At 46.0% G+C, this 16,830-nt stretch overlaps 1 protein-coding gene across 1 annotated transcript; it reads right to left on the bottom strand.

Annotated features, from left to right (window-relative positions):
• Positions 1 to 231: 231 nt before the first annotated feature.
• LOC146201531 (uncharacterized) lies at positions 232 to 13,865 on the bottom strand. Its single transcript, XM_084587622.1, has 4 exons — positions 13,092 to 13,865; positions 6,401 to 6,791; positions 3,916 to 4,041; positions 232 to 1,882 (listed from the first exon to the last, which is right to left on the bottom strand). The coding sequence occupies exons 1-4, from the start codon at positions 13,134 to 13,136 to the stop codon at positions 1,107 to 1,109; spliced, it is 1,338 nt and encodes a 445-aa protein (XP_084443748.1). The 5' UTR covers positions 13,137 to 13,865; the 3' UTR covers positions 232 to 1,106.
• Between the last annotated feature and the right edge of the window lie 2,965 nt (positions 13,866 to 16,830).

The raw sequence follows: 16,830 nt of genomic DNA, 5'->3' as shown, positions 1-16,830 counted from the left end.
CTAAGGAAAGCTTTAATACCTATCCTAGGCCAAAATGTCTCATTAAGGCATGACAAAAAAGTGACGCGACAGGACAAGCGTTAAATCCACCTCATCCGTGTGTTTTCTACAACACTTTGTACAGCACCGGAAAAATACACACTCGCCCAACACTTTGTACACGTAATATTTAGAGAACTTAAGATAATATCTATATTCTGTGGATGTTCACGGTGTTCAAAATGCAATATGCCTATGATTAATAAATTTATTATGGCGCGAGTATTTCAGGCTTGCACTTGAAGACACTCTCGAGAATCCCGTGTTGTGCGCCTTTGACACAATTTAATGGCAGTGCATAGCGGCTGTTACTAGCCTTTATTAGATGAAAACATAAGTACATCGGTAAAAGTTGTTCCCCGGAAAAAAAAGTCCACCTAACGAACAAAGAGCAACATACCACAGCAATGACAGCAAGACTTAAGATGGCCATCGAAAATAGGATCACTGGAAGAAACGTCACCGCCATCGACACAAAAGTAAAACCCATAGCTTACAAAAGCCCCAATTATGATCGTTAATTGTAGAAACTATTCGCACTGTTGGATTTAATGTCCTGCTAATGGCCCGCAAAAGGTGTGTCTTAACAGATGATCCAGAGTTTTCATTCAAGGCGGCCACATGTAAACATAATGCAAAGCCACTGCTTTTGGTATCTCTTCTGTACTACGGAAGAGTATGACTTCTCTCGGCCACGTTTTCCATTGCCATGGTTGAGGCTTAAAAGAGACGCTCGGCTTTAGCGTCATCACAGGAAGCATCAGTCTCTTTTTTAAAAAAAAATCGGTTAACATATCATGTGTAATGAAAAGTACTCTCTACCTGGCCCTAAATTATTGGTCCCATGGTGACAAAAGAGCAAAAACAGAACACAGGAAAAGACTTGAACGCTGAGTCGCAGCGGCTATCAACACAAATATTAGACTTCACCACAATAGTATACAGCGTGTGGTTACTCTGCGTTCTTCGCGCACTAAGGTAGTAGTAGTTCATGGAAGACGCCACGTCAAACAGCTAGCGAAATGCTAGCGCATTGTGGCTGCAACTAACAGTACGCACAAATGTAATCACTTCCTTTCTGTGAACCCGAAGCTCGACATCTGGCCGAAAGTGGACGTCCGTCCAAACACGCTGGCTGGATTGGGCCCCGCGCTCGTCGCTCCCAAAACGCCAGCGGCTGCCTGTTCCACTGCTTTCTGGATGTTCATCAGTCCCGGATTGAAAAGCCCCGCTCCGAATGGCAGAGGGAGACTTCCAGGTCCTTGAAACCCTGAATTTGCTGGAACGAAAGGGTTGGCTGGTATCGATGGCAGGCCGAAGGAACCGGCTCCTAGTTGCGGGTGCGGTGGGCCCACAACACCTCGGCGGCCTTGATCTATCTCTTGAGGTGGCGGATGATTGTTGAAACCTCCAGAGTGCCCACCGAGCGAGTTCGCTGGTGGACTTCCTATGACCAAGCCACCTTCCAATCTTGGCTCATTGTTTTCATCTGTTACGGAAGGCCTGTTCAAGCCGCTGTCGTGTTGTGAGAACGAGTTGCCCGGCGGATGACCAATGACGATTCCTCCGCGAAGTCCGCCGGGCGAGTTCGTCGGGTTCGAGGAATGCGATGGGCGTTGTTCATGGCTTGGGGTGATATTTGGTGTGGGGACCAAGTTGGTGTTGTAGCTCGAAGGTTCGTCGTCCGTGTATGCAGGCGTGACAGGGTCAGGGTAGGCGCTGTAGCCAGGTGAGACGCCTTGGTGGTTCCATGGTACAGAGCCACCGTTGCCAGGACTCTGGTTTGGCATGCCACCGCGGTGCTCATTATCAAAATCACTTGAGCCATGTGCAGGGTACGGACCTGCGTTTGGAGTCACAGAAGAAGAAGATAACCTGTCGTTAATCTGAGCGCATTAATTATATTTATTACTTTTCATACTACAAATATAGAGTCCTCTACTGCTCCAGTTATGAGACAGGGGTGACAGAACATCGTATTTATCTTCAAACGTCTTCAGATTGCCCTCTTAGAGGAACGGAACATGGGGGCAAATTCTAAAGATATGGCCGCTCACTCCACAATGCAGACACCATTGGCCACTTGCCGTCTGTCGTGTTAGCAAGAAAAAAAGAGCTTTTATTGCCCAGCAAAAAACGGTTCACGCCCCAACACCCTCGGATACGGGCCGAGGATGATAGGGTGCGGCGTGCTAACAAATAAAAAAAGTTTCTGCAAGACTCTCGCAGTGGCTGATTTCGTTAACACAAATCAGCGGTAGCGATGAAATAAAACCGTTAAAAAGATTTTATCTCGACATTCCCATATTTAGTAAAGGCTGGAAGCAGCAACGTCGGAGGCATGAAGGTGTAACTACACGTTTTCGCGAATTGTACACGATACAGTAACTTTGTAAAATGTGTTTTACAATGCACCCTACCCAAATAAGCGCTGAGCTGCATTAGGAATATATATGAAATGTTGCGGCGGAATTTTCTACGAAATTAATTTAGTAACCTATGGTTAGTTTCTGTGCACCACATATGTTGAGATTCAACGCTCAACCCTCTACCCTTCTCCGCGACTCAATTAGGCTGTTTTGCGAGTGCACTGAGACAAATTTCCGGGCATCGCAGCTGCATTTTCATGACCGCAACATGAAAATGTGCTCGTAAAATAAACGTAAGCTGCCGAAACAGGTCCGGAGCACTCCACTGACGTTTCTAAATGTTCACATGCATGCTTCGAGATTTTAGCTCTCTCGTACCCTGTCCAGTATTATACCACATCATATTGTGTGGTATACCAACACTGAAAAATCTCAGCCTCCGCGGTTAGTGACTTGGTTAGGGACAGCTATGCGCATACGACGCAGTACCATTTTGACAGGAATGAAGCTGATAAAGTACCTTCTATGTTTGTAGACGCGAATAGCTTTATGCACAGATGACCGAAAAAGGGTCACAGCTGTAACGGAAGACCTGAAATAACTCAAATGCAAAATAGAAGGCTGTTGTCTCAGTCAGGCGACTTGCGTCATCAAAAGGGCCTGTCATCATTGCGAGATACACAGTTTGATGGTGGGTTATTCCTTTTCTAGGCAAATAAATGCTAGGATACAACAGGTAAACTAGGAGGGTTTTCGCTCTCCAGCGTGGTGGAGTGTTTAAAACCGCTGGGCATCACCGTATTTCACTCGTGAGAGCATTCAGTACGATGATTTTGCTTTGACAGAGGGTCCATATTCAAAGATAACATATTCTCAATCCCGCCAACTCGACAGCGATTTGTAGTTACACTCACAAAGGCCGTTACATAAATGCCGGAGTATTCCGCATGGGTGGCTATGTTACGGTCGGGGCCTTTTTTTTTTTCATATATTGCTTATAACGCTATAAAATAGAGCCACGCAAAGATTGTGTGATCGATCGAGCGGCTCCAAATTCCACTTTACCGCACATTAGCTGACGGCTTAAGGAATGTCGCGTTACGGGAAAGAGAGCCATGGAATTATTTCGCTTTTTTTTTTCTGTACTTCTGGCATTAAATTGATATTTTACTTTTTATAGGCAAAATCACTTCAGGGGGTAAGGATTTCATTTGCTTGCTTCCTCCGCAATTCTTAGTTTCACAGTAGGAGGGAGTATACTTACAACTGTGGCAGCTGGAGACGTGATAATGCCGCTAAGCAGACCAGTCGTCGCAAGATGAACACAAACATTTGCAAATTTTCCGGCCTAAAGGCTTTCTTTCGAAATTGACAATTGAGAATTAGAAGCTCTCGTCTCGGCTAACAGCAGGGAGCATGTTCAAAAATAATAATCGTCACTTTCGCGCATTGCTGGAGAAAAACAGATCTTATGGCAGAGAAATAGTATACACAGCCTGTGATGTACCTTTAGAGACTTGCCCGTAGTCTCCTGGTCGCGGTCTGTTAAAGGAATCTCCGGGGTTATGGCTACTGCTCGGCCGGTTTCCAGAAGACAAACTCGGCCGTGGGTTCCCAGAACTTACGCTTGAGCCTGAAAGAGGAGACCACCTTCCGAATTAAAGCAAAGCCACATTGAAAGGCGTGCGGTCATTTCACAGCCAAAGACAGGCACAGAGAGCAACAGATACAGACAGGCACAACATGTTTCCCTCAGGCTCTGCTGCAGTTTACCCCGAGCCTAAAGACGACCTCTCAATCCAACTCACACATAAGGTGCCATCAAGGCCATAATGGTGCTCTCGAAAGGTGGCTCCTATGCGTCGTATAGTAAGCACCCAACTTTCAGGATAGATTTAAACAAAAGGCCTACATTTAATTACTCCGCCAATAATTCACGTGGATCTTAGTTTGCTTTCTACAACGCAAATCTAAAATTCATCGCATTGTTTGGATTCGTCAATTTGTTTGCAAGTTTTGTTTCGACTTAGCGTTGAAGACAATCAACAACATTGCAGCTTATGTTGTTTCTCTGTTCAGCAATAAAGCACAGTTTGATTTCCACTTTGTTCTACATAAATTTGATCGCTTTCTTTACCGTTACCTACATGGCGAAGAGCAACCATTGCATAAAAGCGGGATTTGGGTGGCGAATTGGAATCGTTTAACACAATTCTGGTGCCTGATGCACGAAGCGAAAATTACCCTTGGTAATTTGTAATGGTGTGCGAAAATCGAATTTAATACGAATCGAATATATTTAACTCAATTTCACTGCTTGCAAAATTAGTCCTACAATATGAATAACGATGCGAGAAAGATGCGCTATCCGCTTCTCTGAAGCACGCGTCATTAATTGTTAATAATTAGGTAATTACGCTGTTATCCGTCTACAAAGACGCGGCGCTTATCTCACTGCCAACTGAGCGGTAGGCAACACAAAATTTATGTTCAATTATCATTATATCATGCGTACATCAAAAACTGCCATTCGATGCTGATGCCTGTAGCACATAGGCAAGCGCACCAGAACTTAATAGATTAAAAATCCAAGATATACGTATGAGCCATGGTCTTCATCATTAGGCTGCATTTATGCGTGGTTTGTTAAATCTGCCTAACCACTCCGACGTCACCCCATCTTAAGGGTCATGCATAATCATTATGAATGCACCCACACCACAATCAAGGGGATCCCTTAATTAATCCCGTGCAGGCCCATCGTGGCCCCATGTTGTGCGGCATCGTTGTGAGCTCCCGTTTTAATATAGTCACCGAACAAGAACTGCGGCGTCCGTTTGATGAACTTCGTGCAAATTATTCGAGAGGATTACAACTCAAGCATCAGTGTTGTGGCTCATCCTTTTTAACATCGCGCTGTGCCAGATGCCCTGAAGTTAACGGATATTTGGGACCTTCATAACGCCATATAAGCGAACGACATCATCATATGGACCTCCAAGGAGTCTGTACGTCGGTCAAACGCAAGACAACCTACAACTTGTCGAGAACACCTTCTCGGAAATCAATACTTCTGGAATAATTTTACCATACGCTATTGTACTCGTTCAGATAACCGAATGGAAATATATTCAATTGCGTTATTGAAAACTGTGAATACTCGCACACTCCAACAAGATCGAAATAACAATAATTTTCTTTAGCGATACTCCCATTAGATAAAACAAGACTTCAGACCAAACAAGCTCATTCTCTCGATAAATTTCTGACTGGCGCATTCATTCTGCATACACCATTGTTTAGGTCCAGAGCTTTATTCAACCTCCGACCTATGTTTCAACAAGCTGAACCATGATCATTCAAGCCTGGGAAATATTCATAACTAAGGTTTTCTGAAAAATCTCATAACTGAAGGTCTTCGAAAATATAGGTGCTGTCTGAGAATTGTACGTAATTGCTAGGACTTATATGCTATATTTACCTCTACCTCAACTTAGGGAAGGTACCGATCCCGCAAAAGTATGCCTACCGTTGCTAGCTATTTGCGTTGTCATACGAAGAGGCTGTCATTTTGTAACTTTTGCAAGGAGTATCCCAAATTTACTGCATGAATCGAGTTTGCTGCGTAATGATTACTTTGCGGATATGGCAAGAGCAGCATTCTATCTGTCTCTAGCCTTAATTCTTTGCATTGTTTATATACCCTTTGAAATGAAATATGCAAGCGCTGTCCCTACAGCCTTCAGTGCTGAAGTTTTTCACTCGGGAAGAACTCGCCGCTTTCGAGTTATTGCCTTATGACTGGTTCGCAAATAATTACTGGGCAACCCTCCTTGCAAGGTTCTCAACTAAATGCACGGCACGCGCAAGCAGAAGGAAGCAGCCCAAAAGCGTGGCTCGCAGACGACCCTTCCTTGTCGTTTATTGCGGCTAAAGTTGCAAGGTCCCGTATAAGGCATGCAAGTGAGTATGACGGTCGGACCGATTCCTACCCGTCGAGGAAGGTTTCCAACTGCTCGAGTCCGGTTTCAATTCGTCACCCGTGTGCGGCCTGCCCGCTGTCGATGGTCGTGGTCGCTGAGCTCCGCTTCCTGGCGCCGCGGAAGGGCTGCTGTCGCCCCTCGGCATCTGTGCACCAGAGCCAGAGGATCCGGATCCGCCTGACGTTTTGGATGTTGCCGCTCCTCCGTGCGCTCGCTTGCGGAGCACAGAGACTGGCTTGCCGCCCACGATGCGCCCTTCGATGAACTCGACGTCATCGTCGGTGGTCGTCCCAATCTCCGGCTCCAGCAGGTCCAGCTTTGGCCCTTCTGGTGCCTGTCGTGGCGTGGCGGCGGCGGATGCGACTGCCAGGACCAGCAGCAAGCTGACACAAACGCAGACCTGCGTGCGAAAATACCCCGAGGCATTCAGCAGACTGCCTGCAAGACCCCTCTAACAATGCGTGCAACTACAGCTTGCTCCAACTTTTGTTGCCAAAATACGCCGCAGCTACAGTCTGCTGAGAATACGCTCCTTATTTACTCAGTGAACCGGTTGAAATGATTACCGTTTACCAGTTTCATTACAGTGGGCGCAGCATACAATGGCTGAGCTGTCGCCGATATCTACTGTCTTCAGTACGTCCGGCAACAATTTTCATTTTACATATGGTTAAAGGGCCCCGTCGCTGTGCCCATTAACCAGATGCCCTACTACTGTGCCGGGCCGGAATACGCGGGTTCGATCCCGACCGCCGACGGCTGCATTTCAATGGAGGCGAAACCGAGTAGCGTCCGTGTGCTGTGCGATGTCAGTGCACGTTAAAGAACCTCAGGTGGACGAAATTTCCGTAGTCCTCCTCTACGGCGTCTCTTATAGTCTGGGTCGCTTTGAGACGTTAAACCCTACAAACCAACCGACCAACATATGGTTAAAGCGAGTACGTAAAGTTATGTCTGGGTAGATCCACACCACACATATGCAGGATGTGCTTAAATTATGCCGAGACACGATAAGAACTATGAAGAATTACAGTTCTTTACGTTCGTTGCAGTGCGAATTTCAGCGAAGGCTGCGGCGATGCGAAATGCTGATGCCAGTCACAGTGTTTATAGCAACTCTGGATACAGGTCGTCGAATGTGTGTTGCGTTTGTGCCGCTCCAGCACATTAGCGCCACTTACAAGCTTTAGTCTCTGCAGAGAGGTTTTGACAAACCAGGGGCAGTAACCAGTCATAAGCGAAGGGTTGCAGGAGGAGTGTAGGTAGATAGACGAATATCACGCATCTTCACACGCAGTCGCTCACCTGCCTTCATAAGGCATGACCGTCATAAGCAAATCCAGTGTTCTGGGACGCCATTTAACTGAGACGTAACAGTGGGGTGATGTAAGATACTGCTATGTTCAATGGTCTAAGCTTCTCACGCGTAGTCAAATTTGCTTTTAAAGTTCCTGCTGCACTCTAAAAGAGCAGTCAAGACTGGTATAGAAAATCAACAGGCTGCGGTTTTGAAGAAAATTGTGTGGCAACTGTGGAATATTGCAAGATACTTGTTTATTACACTGATAAAAATGATCTGAGCTTCTGAAGTGTCGCAACATTTTGCTATCGAATTCGTCTTGCGCTCGCAGTGAGTAATTAAGACTGTCATACAAAAACCAATAAGGCCCATCTTTGTAAATAAATGCGAAACCTCAAACCTGCCGAGAGATGATCTGTGGATATATTTACCTGCATACTGGAGCTAAAATAAATGTGAGAAAATTGACTTAAAGTACTCTTTCCTAGATTTCATCCAAAATGTCTAGGTGTCAGGAGTAGCGAGGGAGGGTGTGAGCGATGGGTTCTGTGAGAGGTGGTGTGTGTGTGTGTGTGTGTGTGTGTGTGTGTGTGTGTGTGTGTGTGTGTGTGTGTGTGTGTGTGTGTGTGTGTGTGTGTGTGTGTGTGTGTGTGTGTGTGTGTGTGTGTGTGTGTGTGTGTGTGTGTGTGTGTGTGTGTGTGTGTGTGTGTGTGTGTGTGTGTGTGTGTGTGTGTGTGTATGTGTGTGTGTGTGTGTGTGTGTGTGTGTGTGTGTGTGTGTGTGTGTGTGTGTGTGTGTGTGTGTGTGTGTGTGTGTGTGTGTGTGTGTGTGTGTGTGTGTGTGTGTGTTTGAGGGAGAGAGGGAGGGAGGGAGGGAGGGAGGGAGGGAGGGAGGGAGGGAGGGAGGGCGGGCAGCTTAGGACACCATAGTGCGGAAAACGATGGTTGTACAGCTAATGTCGTGAAAGACTTCACGAACGTTTGAAGTCGCGGGAACAGTAAAAAACTTTTTTTCTGTGTATGTGAAACGGTAAAGCTCCACAAACGTGGGCCTTCGTTGGTAGAGATTTCTTTCTCTCAGCACTTGTAAACTCTTATGTAATACGAACTACGTTACGAGACTACTGCCGTAAGCCGATGACTAGAAGGCGAGGATAGGGCACGTCTCTGCGTCCTTGTCTACGCTCTACGTTTCCCCATTTGCTATACTGGAATAATGAAGTGGTAGCCCTCCATTGTGCTCTACTGCAATCTGTGAAACTTTCCTGCACACGTCTAAGAGGCACCAATCTTAAATATATACACGCTTTATCGGGCACATACTTATGGAAGATTTTTCCACTTAACATAGGACTTCGTGTACCCGCTGCCCACGTCTGCATTAAATTACTCACGATCAGCATACATTTACAATAAATAGAGTACAATACTTGCATTTCAGTTCCCTGTCTCAATTTCACCTCAGCCTTCGCCACGTTTTCCAGATCCTTGCAAGATATTGAACTAAATACGGTGGTACAGGTTTACTTGTTATAGTCGACTTTGATACAAAAGTCTTCGAAGTATTCCTTCGCGTACATTTTTCTCTTCATTGAATAGTTGCTTCATCATTATTCTTAGCTACCCAGCCCTCAAATACTTGATCTTACGACACACTGATGTCCTTGGGAAACACCCCTTTTCACGAAGGACTCTTGTTATTAAGTGCTTGAGAGAGGAAAGCAATTCAGCTTTAGAAGACACGTAAATCTGACCTGTCTAGTATTAATTGCGTAGTCGTTTATCTTGCCTTCTTTTTTCCTTTAATGACGTGCCACTAACGTAGTTATCATCTATATCTGCGCTGTTGCGCACCGTGACGGTTAAGCTAAACGTGGTTTCGTTGTTTTTGTTTTTTGCTCCACCCGCACTTTCATTTCCAGCGCGTGAAGCACGTGACCACCCAAGTAAAATCCACCGACACGTTGTGCGCAGCGATTCGTCCGCCGTCTCGCACATGTGACTCCTCTGTATACCGCCACGCGTGTTCTTCGCAGAACGAGGTCCAATTATCGCTTCCGGCGCAGTTTTCACTATCTCAGTCGGCGGCGGCTGCGCGAATTTATCACGACTTGTCCTCCGCGCTCCGGTGGTTGCGCGTGTACACCCGCCAGCCTGCGCTCACGACCAGTGGGAAAAAAAAAAAAAAAAGAGTATAAAGCGAAAACCTCTGAGCTTCTAACTCCGCCGCCAACAGCGCATGCTGCAACGTAGCCGAGTGTTCCCGGTCACGCATTACGCACGCGAGGGCTCGCACGAGACACCCTCGCAACGGCCGGCCTGTGAAAGGCAAAAAGTTTTTGTTTACGCAGATGACAACCTAGCTGCGGTGGCGAGTGCGCTCAAGGCTGGTCGAACGAAGCACCAAAGACATGTACGTCTGACGAGGGCTACAGTCCTAAATGCGGGCGGCGCCGTCTGTTTTCCATCACATGAGCTTTTACACCTTTCTGCACTTTCCGGAAGAAGCTGCCCTAGTTGACAGCTCCTGCCAGTTCGCCCATGTCACGTGGTCTCGTGACTTCCCATAACCCACCGACCAATCAGTGCCAGGCCATGCCACATGCCGACTACCGACTGCCAGATGTATGGCCGTGATTTTTCGTTTACAATACCAACGCCAACGCCGAATTTTCTGGCGAACGGGGCCTCTAACGCCTAAGCGTTAATAATTTGTTATTGTCGCATAAGGCTTACTTGGACACTTCTAGCCTCCCTGGGGTACAGCATATCCCGCTCAGTCCTTGCGCTCTATTATCGTACATAGTATAACAAGCCACCACGTTCTCTTATCCCTCATGCAAATTTAGCTCATGCTAGTCAGCTAACTTATTTAGGCGACAAAAAATATCCAGCACTTCACCTAGAAGAAACTGTAACATCTGTGCGAGGTCGACACCACAGGTGCGACACCAGCTTGACACTTTTCCTTTTCCCCTGCATGTCCGCGTTCTGCAGTCATGGCCAGTTACAGTTCTATTCGACCACTCAAGGATAGGTAATAAGGAGAGGTTCCAAACACAAACAGGTTCTATCTAAGAAATGTTAAACCACATCCTAGGTAATTAGGCCTCCATCGCTCAGTCAATATGATTAATGGAATAAAAACATGTGAGCCATTCAGCGACGCTTTGTCAGGAAGTTACTAAGAACGTTGATTAACCTCTTAGGATCATAGTAAGGACATTCTAATTGGTAGCTTCTCACTGCCAATTAGAAAGTCTAATGAAAGGTTTAGTACGAAAATATGCGCCAAAGCTATTGCCGCATCAGTCATTGCCCTCTTTTCACAACACTTCGACAGCACTCTTACAGTAAACCTTCAACGCATCCACGACAATGGAGACTCAAACTAATTATGTGTAGCAACAACTACAATTGGAAATTTGTTAACTTTTTTTCATCATGCCGGCAGTAAGGAGAAATGTCCCGGAGGATGAAAGTTAACTATTCCGTACCTGCCACTGAATTTGCTAAAAATTGAGAAACTAGCAAAGCTGAAGGGCCTCAATTCAACTCGGAGGGCAATTAGAACAGCGCCCAGTTAATCGAGATAGACTCTTCCACTTTCTGTAAGGGTTACGGAAGCCTTCTGTTCATTGACATGCCTAACACTAACGAATATAAAAGTCTGCAGTCACATTGTTAGAATGGAACTATACTTAAAATTGATCTGCATTTTGGGACACTTGAACGTTTTTAGAACCCAGTTTGGATTTTTTAAAAGAAGATACCAAGAACTTCTGAACAACACTTTGATAACGTCAACCAGAAGCTTGCCACATATTTCAGAATTATGTTCCTTTCTTCAATATGTAGCAGACCTTCTCAACGAACACGAAGTTAGCACTTTTATCTGCCTTATTATCAAGGAGAAAATATTTGATAATATGCCAAGAAAGTAAACATTGAGTACGCTCACGACAGATAAACCTAAAAAAAAAAAAGGCATCCAGAGACCGTTCTAAATCATATTTTCTAACGCTTATTAAATGAATGATTGAATGAAAGGCTGAGAAAGCATTGCTTGGCAGCGGGATCCACATCAGCTGAGGGAACCTCGTGGATCACTGCAAGCGGTGTTTTGTCTAAAGATACCCTGGCGATCCAAACCCAAACCGATTTTTCAGAATACGCGCGTGCTGGCAACAAAGAAAACGCAAAGAGAACGAGAGATTTTCGAAGCCCTCTGAATAGACAAAGAAGGACCAAACTGTGGCAGCACTCCATCTGAGTATCTATATAAAACTGTGTTATCGTACCTAAAGTGCCCCCCCCCCCCCTCCTCTGCAACCAATAGAAAAAGCGTGCGTAGAAGGTGGTTCGCAATGAAAAACGAGAAAGAATGTCATGTGCAAAATTTATCGTACACGTTTAATTTAGGTAAACGGTGCACATTTTCCAAAACGTGATGGGTTCTTAAGGTCATTTTAAATTCAGCAAACGGCCCTTTTATTAGAATAGAATAAAAATTTAGAGCAGATTTGTAGATGCATGGAGAGGGATTTAATGCGGTAAAGACTACCTGCGGTACTTACTGCACCTACAGCAGTCAGTCCTGACCTCCTTTCATGTTTATTGCAGGCCATATACGACTCCACATTCATTTAATAACATCTAAATGAAATAACATTTTGTCGTTAGGCGCCCAGTTGTATATCACGCCACTCTAACACCCCTCACTCTTGTGGCCCTATGCCTCTTCTCTGATTTTCTTCGAATAAATTATAGGGGCTCCAATTATAACTTGCTTCGAAGCAAACATGCTAAGGATTTTCTCGGAAGAAATATTCTTGGCGTTGTTTGGGAACGGAACACACTGAGGCTAACTAACTGACTGAATTTCACAGGGTAGCAAGGAAACTGCAGTTTGAAAATTGTGCTAATATATTAAATTACAAATTTCGATAATAATAATGGCTGCAGCACAAAGGGAAAGCAGGAAGTAGAACCACTAGTTCGTCGGTTGCGGTCGAACAACTGCGTGCTTTGCTTCGAGGTGAAACTCATATAGGAAGCATCTTTAAATGAAATCAAAGAAAATTTAAACCTATTATCTCAACACATGGCCAAATAAACTGTATAATGTCCTATAGTATAAATTCACTGCTTGCGTTTCTGCAAAACTTCAAGTTTGGAGGCCCTGCGGCAAGAGGGGTGAACACGCAATCCAACACGCTGCCAACCGAACATAGATAGCCGCGGAAATCCTCCAAGGACGTGCAGAGGTTACAACGTCCGTTTTCCGGCGCGCACGGATGTCAGTAAAGCGTGCGAGATCAAACAAAACACCATGGGCCGAGCCAAGGCACGCGCTATGGTTGAAAAAGACAGAAAAAAAAAGAAAACTCGCGAGCCTCACCATGGGTCGTTTGCTTCGGAGACCTTCGGAGCAGTTCCCAGTCATTCCTTCCCTCGTCGCCAAATACAGCTAGACGTTGTAGCGATGCTTCGGCTCGCACAGATGAGGCACAGCTAGCGGCAGATGCGGCAGCAAACAGCGGCACGAGAGGCGGCGGCACTAGCACAGCGACGGTCCTTCCGACCTTCGCACCACATTAGCCGGAAAAATCTTCGTCCATTAGAGACAGCACTTCCTCCTTTAAACGATTCCCTTTATCTGCCTCCTCCTCGAGCGCGTCCCTTTGCCGGCGAATGCACTTCGGGACGCCAACGCCGCGTCATGCACCGGCGCCAGGTGTCGGGTAGCCGTCGGAAGGCCCGCTAGGAAGCCAGCCGAAGGGATTCCTTCTGGTTAAAACGCGAGGAATTCACCAGCGCGCGCGCCAGCCGACGCCTGGTCAAGCCTCGCCGGAAAACGAGCGGCCGTCCAGATGAGAGAGGAGGTGACCAAGTGGCGACCAGAGCGGCAGCTGATACAACGGGGCCAGGGCAGCGGCGGCAAGGTGTTTCCCCAAATCACTGCAACCGAATTGACGCTCAGCTATAGCTCACCTCCGCCTCCCGCCCCACGCGCACGGGCGCGTCCGCGTGCGTCTTGTGCACTTGCTCCCGTTTCAGCATAAACCGGATGCTCTCCTCTTGGGTCACGGAGCGCGCGCGACGCACCGTTTCTGTCCTGTCTGTCCCCTGCGCGATGCCGACGGTTCTCCTCTCACTGCTCGCTGCTGCGAAGCCGACTCTGCGATGCCGCATCGATGGTGCACGTGACAGCGCTGTCTTCCTCTGGGGTGGGCCTGTTACGCAAGATAGACGGCTGGCGTGAGGAGCAAACGCACTGCTTGTCAATCTGGCGGCCAAGTTTAGGAGCCTCCGAGTGCCAGGCACGAGCTATATTATACACTGAGGCAGCTTTCCAGCCAGTACAAAAGCGGATGGTTTTCTCAGCGGCCTTCCTCGACTCCTCCTGTTGCGATCTGGGGCGCTATTCGCTTTCTTCTACACCTTCAAATGGGTTCGACGAAAACGAAGCTGCCCAGGCACTGTCAGGTCTTAGGCAGTGGACGCCCCACAGAGCGGCGGGCCGACCCCTCTGACGCCCAGTGTGGCCGTCACTTAGTTTCTGTGTATGTTCGTATTAAAAACAAAGGTGGCTGGCTGCTGCTTGTTACACAAGGGCGGCAACCTTCCTTGGGTTTCATTTATTGCTTTCTTTCCTGGCTTTTCACACTCTTTCAGCAGAACATCCCAAGCGTGGAAAATGAATCTCGGAAGCGCCGGAAAACGGCTTGTTTACTGGTCGCGCTCTTGAAGGCTTGGCGCCGGCGATGATTCTCTGTCTGTTATTGCTTTGCGCGTTTGCTTGGGAGGCACCCATTCCCCCTTTTCTGTCTAGACATTATAAACGCACGTTTTGTTTCCGCCAGCCAGGCGGGAGTCGCTGAACGGATGTCGTCGATGGTTTATGCTATGAAGGTAGGAACATATTCTGCTGCAAATTACTGGAGATGGACAACAGCGGAACATTCTAGGTTGCTGTGAATGAGGATTGTGGAGTTGTGTAATAGCAACATTCAAGTTATATTTCAAGCGTTTTGAACACAATCACGATTGGGCGTCCCGCAGATCTCACGTGATAGTCTCATGGGCGCAGCAAATGTCGGACGGAGGGTCGACCAGCTGCTTGTTATATAGCAAGAGAAATCGCTTGTCAAGAGCCCCGTAGGGTGTGTGCACGTCTCCCCAATCATTTTTTGTGGTTCTTGCTTGCGAATAGTACGCTTATAACACGGGTTTTGAACCAGGAATGCTAGGGGAATGATACCTAAGAGGTAATTGAAGCGCGTAATCAGCCACTAAATTTTCCGTGGCACTTTGAGAGCGATATCATAAGCGCCACATTATATCTCATCGCCAGACTGCACTTGAAGTTGAGATTCACTTCGATATCGTCGCCCCCCCCCCCCTTTTTTTTTTCTGAAAACAAATTTTGTAACTTAATTGCCCTCGCTTCAAGCAGTTGTAGTCAGCTGCCGTCTTAATGCAGACTGGAGCATACTAAAAAGTATACGTGACTCATTGCACGAGACTTAGGTCCACACCTCCTGCGTGGACAGCCACGCGCGAAAGCTGTGGAAAAACACCGCTCAGGAAAACCACTCCAGTAGACGTGGCCCGATCAACGACAGGAAATGAAAAACCGAAGCTCAGGCACAAATGCGAACTTCCAACAGCTCCAAGTGGCTTTCGTTGTTTGTGTCCTTCACACCGAGCGGTCAGGGACCCCAGCTGTCGCACCGTGCGTCAGTGTCCGCCGTCAACTGTAGACCGGGCACGAAGGTTAAATGTACAACTAGCCGTGACTCACGCAGATGAGCGTGTCTTTTCAGCGATTGAATGCTGAGTGAGCGTGATTCGTTGTCCCGAGAAGTGTATCTTCAAAGGGAAATTTTCAATAGCGATTCGTGAACGAGACTTTCTCAATCTTTTACTGAAGAGCATGGTTTTATTAGTGTGAAAGCATTAATCTGGAAGTTCTGAGACGAGCAAAATCGTCTAACATTTGCATGTCCGCTTCAGGTGGATGTCCACCGAGTAATGCAGATACTGCGCTTTTCTTTCTCCAAAAACAAATCAACTAAATACATTTAGTTTACCTTGGTTAGTTTAGTTTGTAGGGCTTGACGACCCGAAGGGATTCAGGATATGAGAGATGTCTGAGTGGAGGACTCCAGAAATTTCGCCCACCTGGAATTCTTTAACGCGCACTGACATCACACAGTACACAGACGCCTGGCAAACTTTGCATAAATTGCAAACTGGCGTCTAGGAGAGGAAAGATGCAGTATATTTCACATTTCTCGCTGGACACTGAACAAGGTGTGGCAGAAGGAGGCACCGTAGTGGATGGCTGCGAAATAATTTACATCACTTAGAGAGTTTTAGGTGCACTGACATCGCTGTTCCAGTTTTTCAATGCTAAATCGCCAAGCGAAACCCCGCCAAACAACGATTCCGCATGTCTTGATCGGTTTAAACGGAGTTAAACCCCGGCTTATTGCTTTTTATATACATTTCTGCAGGTTCTTACAGCAGCATATTCCTAGACAAAGGTATCACTGTTCTCATAATTTTTGTTATATGTTGAGACAAAGCTACCTGCAAACTCAAAAACTACCTGCTTCTCAACTTCAATTCAACCAAATGCAAATATCAGAAGTTTTGCCGCTGGACTCTCACTGCATCCTCGAATGCACCCCTAAATTAAGATTAGGCTTTTATAGTGGCAGTGGCAAGCCTGGCCACCTCGCCTTCAATTTTAGAAGAAAAAAAAAGGTTCAGCTCGTCTGCTAGAGCATAAATATTGCTTATCATATTTGCTCGATCCTTAAACAAGCAGTATATTTATTTCCTAGCTATTTTAAAGCTGTAGCCCTCGTCACATTTACCCCGTTCAGGGGCTGTGTAGACAGCAAAAACGCAACTTAATCTTTTCCATGGAGCAGTAGCATTTTCACATGCGAGTTTTCACTCTTATTTATTTATTTATTTATTTATTTATTTATTTATTTATTTATTTATTTATTTATTTATTTATTTATTTATTTATTTATTTATTTATTTATTTATTTATTTATTTATTTATTTATTTATTTATTTATTTATTTATTTGTTTATTTATTTATTTATTTATTTTACAG

This window comes from Amblyomma maculatum, chromosome 1 (assembly GCF_055883805.1).
Source record: "Amblyomma maculatum isolate TAMU_Amacu chromosome 1, ASM5588380v1, whole genome shotgun sequence".
NCBI classification, from domain to species: domain Eukaryota; kingdom Metazoa; phylum Arthropoda; class Arachnida; order Ixodida; family Ixodidae; genus Amblyomma; species Amblyomma maculatum.
Note: the sequence above shows the minus strand (reverse complement) of the source record. Positions and strands in the feature narration are given on the sequence as shown.

Coding starts and splice junctions, on each gene's coding strand:
- LOC146201531 (XM_084587622.1), bottom strand. CDS start 13,136: ATGACTGGGAACTGCTCCGAAGGTCTCCGAAGCAAACGACCCATG. Junction 6,792..13,091: donor TCCGAAGCAAACGACCCATG/GTGAGGCTCGCG, acceptor TTTCGCACGCAG/GTCTGCGTTTGTGTCAGCTT. Junction 4,042..6,400: donor TTGGAAACCTTCCTCGACGG/GTAGGAATCGGT, acceptor CTCCTCTTTCAG/GCTCAAGCGTAAGTTCTGGG.